The sequence below is a fragment of the Lynx rufus genome, unplaced genomic scaffold (assembly GCF_022079265.1).
Source record: "Lynx rufus isolate CCGP_SWC_20201006 ecotype Redwood Valley unplaced genomic scaffold, mLynRuf1.p SCAF_11, whole genome shotgun sequence".
Lineage (NCBI taxonomy): Eukaryota > Metazoa > Chordata > Mammalia > Carnivora > Felidae > Lynx > Lynx rufus.
This window is the reverse complement of record NW_025814825.1, coordinates 64,660,067-64,668,915: the sequence shown is the minus strand read 5'-3', so window position 1 is coordinate 64,668,915 and position 8,849 is coordinate 64,660,067. Positions and strand designations below refer to the sequence as shown.

The following is an 8,849-nucleotide window of genomic DNA, read 5'->3' as shown; positions in this document are numbered from 1 at the left end:
TTTTTCGATATCATACTTTGTCCCAGTTTCTTTTTCTAAACTCAGAGAGTAGAGATCAGTGTTCGGGTTCCTCTTTTCTCTGGGTTAGTGGAGCGTAAGGACTACGTTGAGCTGTGGTCCCACACACGTGCTGGGGCGTAGATGGAACTGGCCTCCCTGACAAGCCAGGAAGAAAGGCCCAGGTGACCCAGTGTGGGAAGGGGTTGGGGAGTCAGGGGCCGCCCAACACCATAGGCCACCTGCCCACCCATCTGTGGAATGCGGGCCAAAGAGCTGGGTGAGAGGCAACCGGGGTCTTGCTCAGGGGGCTGGGCACACCTGGCCTTGGGGGCCCTGGGGAGATAGCCCAGATTTAGAGCTGGTGGTTGAAGCCAGGCAAGCGGCCTGGGGCTGGGTCAGTGCTTGGGTGTTGTGGCTGAAGCTGACGGCCACTGGACGTCTAGGGGTCTCCAGGGTCTCAGTGGTGTAGCTCACCTTCGAGAAAGAAGAACACGCCAGATCCATTTCAGAAGGATCCCAGCCCCACCCCTGGCCACCTGTGCTGTCCCTACCCCCCTGTAAGGCCCTCCTCTGCCCTGGAAACTAGAAAGCTGGCTGGAGGAGGGATGTGATTAAGAGACCTGGAGGGGAAGGGAAGTTAGGAAGGAAGACAGCAGTTCCGGTGATGGTTGGTACCATGACCTCTTCCTGCAGCCTTGAGGGCGCCTGTGGGCTTGGAGCACCTGGCAAGGGCAGTTCCCGGGGTGCCGGGGTGAGACTCAGCCAGGACCGACCACACTTATGGGGGCGCAGCCTGCCCGGGGAGGGGCGCCTGGACCTCCCTGCCCTGTACCGCCCTCTCCCCACCTTTTCTCCTGGATGAAGTGTCAGAGATCACAGAATATACTATTTACTGGAACACAGATGACCAAACAACACACGCATTTCAAAGGTGATAAATACCTTCTAAACATATGCCCTATAATGGAAATACACCCTCTCATCAGGTGGATGGATGTGGAACTGAAAAGGATTGTCAAATGGTCCCTTATTAGATGCCTGGAGCCATCCTCCAAGTGGATTTCAAGAATTTAATTGTTTAAAGTTGATTTATATATTTTGAAAAACAGAGAGAGAGAGAGAGAGAGAGAGAGAGAGAGAGAGCGCTGAAGGGGCAGAGAGAGAGGGAGAGAGAGAACATCCCAAGCAGGCTCCATACCATCAACGCGGAGCCCAGTGTGGGGCTCGAACTCAGGGACCATGAGATCACACTGCCTGAGCCGAAATCAAGAGTTGGACATTTAACAGACTGAGCCGCCCAGGTGCCCCTCCCCAAGTAAATTTCAGGCAAGTGAAGGTGGCGGGGGGGGGGGGGCGCACAAGGAGAAGGGGTCCAAGGACAGGGAAGTCCCCTGGAGACACTTTCTTGGCCTGATTGATTTGACCGCGGGTGTGTGAGCGCTATGAGCATCTGGCAGGGGATACCCTGACAAGCCCTCAGGCCAAAGCCTTTTCCTGCCCATCTGGGGTGCCCGTTGCTCTAACGGGGTCCCCACTCTACACTCTATTCGAGACTCTGATGGTGTTGGAGCGGGGCTGGGGGTCCAGATGCCAGCCCTGCAGATGGGGCGTGGGATTCTCCTCACAGGAGTGACATCTGCGTTTTCAAAGAAATCTTAGGTGGTGAGCCAAGCTTCAAACCCAGCCGAAAGCCCCACCGCTGAAGTAGGCCACCAAACGGTTTAAGGGGACTGTCCTGCGGGTCTGGCACTTTGCCAACCCCCTAAGTCTTCCTGTAACTCCTGCTCTGTCTAGAGCGCTGACTCCGTGTACTTCGGAGTGTGGGTAAGATGATTTGACAGGAAGTTCAGCACCTCCCCGTTCTAATTAGGCTGCCCCAGCAAGGTCACAGAGCCGTCCCTGATAGGAAGCAGTAATTAGAGTGACAGAAGTAGCGTTTTCGGGGGTGGTTCAGAGATGAGCTTTCTGTGGTAGCGTAAAGGGGGCGGAAATGGAAACTAATCCCCTAAAGAAGGTTAATAGCATCCATGCATTCAAATTACCTACATCAGCCTTGTCCCAGACAATTAGGAGTTGGAGGTCCTACACATTCACGTTTCCTTCCTAGGAGCGATTCCATATTCCTGAAGGCGGTCCATCTCTGACTTAGCCCTCAGGAGCAGGAAGCTTCAAAGTTCATTTGTCAATTCATTTTAAAGCAATGATGAACCCATTTCATGTGCCACAGGAGCGCCCTCCCCGCCCCCCCCCCAGGCAGGTGGCTCTAGGAGGCAATCCTGTGGTTATTTTAGAAGCCCTTCTTGTTGTAAGGCACAATTGGAGAATTTGTTTTCTAAGAGGCCAATACTGGGAACCTCAGTATAAATGGATAGCAATAGCCGTGATTAAGGAAATTATGGTTTCTAAAATCGAATGCTCTGCAGCCATCAAAAAGAAAGTGAAAGGGGGAACGTGTGCTCAAGATTAATATCCACGGGACGAAGGAAGCAGAGAACACAAAATACAGAACAATGTGCATACCATGCTTTTTTAGTGTGTTTTTGAAAGAGACTAGTACCTGTATAGCTGGGAAAGGACACAAGAGATTGCTTGTAATAATCGGTTATCATTGGGGAGCTATGGGAACTTTAAAATTTTCCAAACCTTCCAGCAATGAGTCGCATATTGTGTACAACTGTGTTTGTCCTTAAATAAAAGGAGGCGAGACGGGTTTCGCGGCAGTGAGACCATGTCCCACTTCCACCCTTGTTACTCTGTCCCCGGTGTTACTCTGTCCCCGGTGAGGACCCTGAGAAAGCGCCCCAGGTTCACGGGAAGCCCGCCCTCCCCCGCCCCGCGGAGCCCGCGCCCCTCCCCGCTAGCTCCGCCCCCGCCCGCCCTCGCTCCTTGCCCATTGGTCTGCCTCCGCACCGCCGCGTCCAATCGCAGCGCTTAGCGCCAAATTCGAATGGTTGTTTTCATTTGAATCGGGAGAGCGCGGCGGCGGCTTTACGCGCGGAGCTGCTAACGCCGGGCGCGTCCCGGACGCAGCTAGGCTGGGCCACCTGGTCGCCGGCGAGGGCGACGGCGGGGGGTGGGGGTAGTGAGGACTGCGGCGGAGGTGGCCGCGGGCGGTGTCCGTCCCTGGAGCGCGGGGCGGGCTGTGGACGCCGGTGGAAGAGTCGCTGGCTTTTCCGGGTGAGGACGTAAGTTGCATCTGGAGGAGCAGGGGACTCAGGTGGCGGTGGCCGTGGCGGTGGGGGCGACTGTCCCGGGTGAGCCGCGGCCGGGGCGCCTCGGGGCTCGGGGACGGCCGGTGCGTCTGGGGGCTAGAGCTGTGGGGACTCCTCTGCTCGGCGGGAACCGGCGCCTGGAGCGCGGCCAGGGCTCTGGCGAGCGGGTGTTGGTGGGAACTCTCTGGAGCCTTGACCTTTATGAGCTTCGAGAGTTCTAGCCGCGGGTCCTTGGGGGCACTGGGTGTTGGCGGGGGCGGGGGGGGGCGCTCCAAGGTGCAGCCCGGGGCCTGGCTGGGACTCCCCCAGGGCTCAAGTAAGATGTGGGTCAGGGTGGCAGAAGCATGGTGATGGTATAAGCCAGCGCATTTGGTCACTCACAAGTGACTTCCTAGCTCTTTGCTTTCAGAGTAACACCCCACCTCCTCCGCGTGTTTTTGTTTTATTCAGTGGCATGTTCCTGCATCAAGTTTGCTTCCGCAGACCTTTTGATGCCTGACCTTCCTATACCGATTACACTCAACATCTTGTTTAGAAAATGGGTCCTACAGGACGCCTTGTTACCATCAAAAGGAGCGGGGCGGACGGCCCCCACTTTCCACTGAGCCTCAGCACCTGCTTGTTTGGAAGGTGAGCCCTGCATAGGGGTGGACAATTTCCTTTAAAAGACATTAATATCCTAATCACAGATTAGCAGACTGCAAACACCCGAGAAGTGGTTCCTGCCCCCAGTTTGCTGGTGACTTTCCTACCGGTTGTCAACCTCTCATGGTTGTTTATTAGGAACTAGGATTTTGAAGACAATGTTTATATACTTTTTTTTTAATCGAACACATTTTAAAATTGATTTGAGGGGCGCCTGGGTGGCGCAGTCGGTTAAGCGTCCGACTTCAGCCAGGTCACGATCTCGCGGTCCGTGAGTTCGAGCCCCGCGTCGGGCTCTGGGCTGATGGCTCAGAGCCTGGAGCCTGTTTCCGATTCTGTGTCTCCCTCTCTCTCTGCCCCTCCCCCATTCATGCTCTGTCTCTCTCTGTCCCAAAAATAAATAAAACGTTGAAAAAAAAAAATTTTAAAAAAAAAATAAAATTGATTTGATAAAATCTTTACATGGAGAAAGATGTAGATTATCTTCAAATCCTGATTCACTTCATGCATTCTTTAGAAGGCCAGGGATGTTCATCTGAAACCCCTCCAAACTTGGTGTTCCTTGGCTGTGGGGGACCCTCCTGAGCAAATGAGGGAAAGAGCCTCCGAATTTGGTTTGTTGGGGAAATGAAGCTGGGAGAAGTCTTGCTAGTGATCTGAGAACTTCTTTCTCGCCTGTTGCTGTCCTGTGTTGTTGTTGGTAAATAACTGTGGTCCCTGTATAACAGGCACCCTCCCGTTTTCTGACCTGTGACTCCTTATATCAACGATAGGTCACCCTCCCTGTGGAGCCCTGTGAAGTGGGACCCACACCCCGTCCTGTCCTACCAGCCCTCTTCCACGTTCTACCCCACCACGGACATTCTACGCTTTTGCTCCTCTGTGTGCTTTTAGCCAGTTTGACCTTCGCGACTGGAATGTCCTCTTATCTTCCTGTGTGAGGGATTCCTTTCCACCTTCTTGATAATCATCTAAATGTTACCTAAAGAGAAGCCTTTGGTGAACACTGCTCTTGTCTTCCCTAACGCTACACAGGGCGAGGAGGCTTTGGTTGTGTCTCCCACTCCTAAGCTCTCCCAGGACAGGGACTGTCTAGTTCGTAATTATGTACTCCGTGCCTAGTACGGGTCTGGCAAGTAAAAGGTGATCCATAGAGTTGGCACTCTGTGTCTAATAGAAGCTAATAGAAGCGTGGCCCGGATGTGAAATCATAAGCCGCAGTGGTTCTCAGACTAGGATTATTTTGCCCTGCAGGAGACCTCTTGCAAGGCCTGGAGACATTTTTCTATGTCACGGTGTGGGAAGCTCATGCCACTGGCATCAGTGAACAGAGGACAGGGTATAGCGTCCACAGATTACAGGACACGCTCTACTATAAAGAATCATTTGGCCTCAAAGGGCAACAGTGCTGAGGTCAAGAACGACCAGGGATGCTAGCTGGCGGTTCCCAGCCAAACAAATTCTCAGTTCTAACGAGATAGGCTCTCTCTCTGTGTGTGTCTCTTTCTGTCTCTCTCTCTTGCTGGAATATTCAGATACCTAAAAGTCAAATTCTCCTCTTTAGTTTAAAGTGGGTTGCTCTAGCTCCTTTTCAGAGGAAAAAGAATACACGTTTTGGTATCAGATGTCAGTCACTCTGGTTATTATACAGAAGGGATTAAATATCTTTTTATGCAAGATTTGACATTTCAAACCCATTCATGGGTGCCTGGGTGGCCCAGTCGGTTAAATGTCTACTCTTGATTTCGACTCAGGTCACGATCTCACAATTTGTGAGTTCAAGCCCTGCATCGGCTCTGCTCTGACAGTGCAGGGCCTGCTTGAGATTCTCTCTCTTCCTCTCTCTCTCTCTGGCCCTCCCTCACTCACGTGTTCTCAAAATAAATAAATAAAGTTAAAAAAAAAAACAAAAAACCCAAACCCATTCCTAAGTGTTTGGTCATATGCCATAGGTAGAAAGAGATATTCTTAGCACCAGAATATTATATTGAGAACAGAGCAGAGAGTGTATAATTGTTCAAACTTTCAGTACCGGGGACACCAGACCCAAGGAAACTTACTTGTTTTGATTAGTTTCTATGTGGGTTTGGAAATTCTCCCTCCTGGTGCTCCCTGTTCATGTTCCTTGTGTGGGAAGACAAGTTGAATCTAATAATGTGTATTTGTTGTTTGCATTTGTAGTTTTAATAAGACTTCTGAATCTGCCCGTTAATACAGTGCAGTTTTAAAACCATGAAAAGCTCATGAGTCCGTGGCTTTTACTGTGTGCCAGACGTGTATAATTCATGTACTGCTTGAACAACACCGCGAGATAGGTGCTGATGTAATTGTAAGCTTTTTGTTTGTAAAGCACAGCTGCACAGACAGGTGTTAGCAAAAAATACAGCACTCGTGATGATTAAACCTCTAAACATACATAACATTACAAATGAACACATATAAACCTTTTTTTATAGAAAAAAAGCACAGAGTATTAAAAATCATCACCGTTCTCCAGACTGTGCTATAAAGTGCTCTCTTATTTGGGTCTTATAAGCAGGTATTTCAGTAAAAGGCATTCCAGTTTTGTATTCTACTGTTTTCCCTTATAATTATTTCTAAGTACTTGAAGTTTTAAAGGTTTAGTATAGTTGGTTATATACCACTTGTCCAAATTGTTTGCAAAATGCACAGTTCAGGGACCTTGCCCAAGTTTTTATTCCTTTCTGTTGTTGCATTTAAGGATCAAACATATGGTCAAATGGTGTTTTACTTTGAAACGTTAATGTAATTTTTTTTTTAAAAAATGCAGGAGCTTAAAAATCTTATTTATTTATTTTTTTTCAATTAAGGGGTATTGAATGTGACATTCGCATCCAGCTCCCTGTAGTCTCAAAACAACATTGCAAAATTGAAATCAATGGGCAGGAGGTAAGTGGGTGTTTAAAGTCGGTTTTTTTGTTGTTTTTTTTTTTAACTTTTCATTTCACTTCTTACCCATTTGTCAGTTACCTATTCCCCCCCCCTTTTTTTTCTACCTTGTAGGCAAAGCTGTTTAATTTCAGTTCCACGAATCCAACACAAGTCAATGGATCTACCATTGATGGACCTGTACAACTAAAGCATGGAGATGTGATCACTGTTGTTGACCGTTCCTTCAGGTAGGTGAGAAGTCCAAACAAATCAGACTCACGTAAATGGAACTTCTGATGCACCAGAACTAGCCTTGTAGACTTCTGTGATCTTTCTGTAATGCTGGTGAGTGTCAGAGCATCTGAGGCTGCCATGCTCACCACTGGTTCTCCATCTAAAGTCACAAGAGTCTAGAAGGGATGACGCAGGGGACTTGGGTGATCCCCTTCGAGGATCCAAATGCAGTTAACTGGGCCAAAGAGGAGCGACCAGATCCCCAAGGGGTTTTATTTTGCTGCAAGTGTTGTGAAGCCGCAGTTTTCAGTTTCTCTTTCATTTGAAAGTAAAAGACGCTCTTAGAGAAAGATACAAGATAAGATGCCCAGATGGGCTTATCACCAAGCGAGCGCCTTTGTGATTTCCATCTGTTACGGGCTGAATTGTGTCCCTCCAAAATTCGTATGTTGGAGCCTTAACCCCCAGCAACCCAGAATATGACCGTATTCGGAGATAGGGTCTTTAAAGAGGTGATTAGGTTAAAACGAGGCCCTTAGGGTGGGTCCTAATTCAATCTGACTGGTGTCCTTGTAAGAAGAGGAGATTAGGACACTGAAGAGGAAGCAGGTGTTCAGAGGGACAGCCATGTAAAGAGACGGCAGGGGTGCCCTAGAGAGCGTTGTACAGCTCGGGTGCGGTGTTCTGTCCACTTGCATCCATTAGACTCAAATTCCTGGCTGTAGAATCATAGTAATTCACCCCCTTGATTCTTATTCAGGTAGGTTAGTTGAAATCACACATTGAGGATTTTTTTTTCTTTGTTGTTGTTGTTGTATTTTTGTTTTGTTTGTTTTTTTTTTTTTTTTTTTTTTTTTTTTTGCTCTTCTGTTTTTGCTCTCTGTGTTTTGAGGCTCTCCTGTGTGTGTGTTTAAATTTAGAATTATCTCCTGGTGGGTGAAGCCCTGCCATTTATCTTTCTGAGAGATCCTGTACCTTCACTGATGCTTGTTATCAGTGACTGCATTTTATCATTTTTCTCTGGTACATTGCTTTCAGCTTTGCATAATCCTTCAGGTTTAGATGGTCTCCTGGAACCAGCTGTTGGGTACACTTTTTTTTTTAATAATTGGTTTATCTCCTTGATAGGTTGATCCTTTTATCATTATAAAATATGCTTGGTCTCTGTGAACAGTTTTTATCTTAGAATCTATTTTGTCTGATGTTAGCGCGACCCCTCTTTTCTGGTTGCTGCTGGCATGGCTCATCCTTCTGTGTTCGTTCTGTGGGTGCCTTGGGATATACATCGTGACTCCTGTAAGCAGCACGTGGTGGGGTCATGGTTTTCATCCACGCTGCCAAAGGGAACGCTGCCTTCCTTCCTGCCTTCGTTTGTATCAAATAGATAATCTTCTGTTTGTTCCATTGGCTGTTTCTTTCCCGTGCTTTTTCTGAATTTGCCTCCATGTTTAAAGGGCGTGTTTATCGAACAGACTTCTAGCTTGGAAGTATTTGATGTGGAGTGGAGACCAGAACATCTTCCCCAAAATGAGGTGCTGTTCAGACTGAGATTAACTGGGATGATTAAATCCCTCCAACAAAGAATGGGGAAAAGGTCTTAGGAAGGGGCACTTGACCAAGAACTCGACTACCATGAGAAGCAATTCCAGACACCCAGCTGTTTCAGATCAGACCGCCCCCTGGAGGCCAAGTTCAGTATGCCCATAAAAGGTTGTTCTGTGAATGGATGCTTGAGGTCTGATAGAACGACTTTGTATGTTGCTAAATCTCTCTACATATTAAGAAATGTGCCAGTCTTTGCCCGGGTACAGATACAGTAAGCAGGAAACTGAGGAGATCACAGCGACCCTAAGTTCTAGGGTGGCT

The 8,849-nt window shown here is 48.5% G+C and overlaps 1 protein-coding gene across 3 annotated transcripts in view; it reads left to right on the top strand.

Moving 5' to 3' along the window:
- The first annotated feature begins 3,119 nt into the window (after positions 1–3,119).
- MKI67 (marker of proliferation Ki-67) overlaps positions 3,120–8,849 on the top strand; it is a 28,582-nt gene continuing 22,852 nt past the window's right edge. For 2 of the 3 annotated variants that reach the window (XM_047073614.1, XM_047073612.1), the window contains exons 1-4: positions 3,120–3,185; positions 3,663–3,842; positions 6,689–6,767; positions 6,882–6,997. In XM_047073614.1, coding sequence (XP_046929570.1) covers positions 3,751–3,842; positions 6,689–6,767; positions 6,882–6,997 — 287 coding nt within the window. In that variant the 5' untranslated portion in view covers positions 3,120–3,185; positions 3,663–3,750. The remainder of the gene's footprint in view (positions 3,186–3,662; positions 3,843–6,688; positions 6,768–6,881; positions 6,998–8,849) is intronic. The other variant, XM_047073613.1, reaches the window with a different exon arrangement.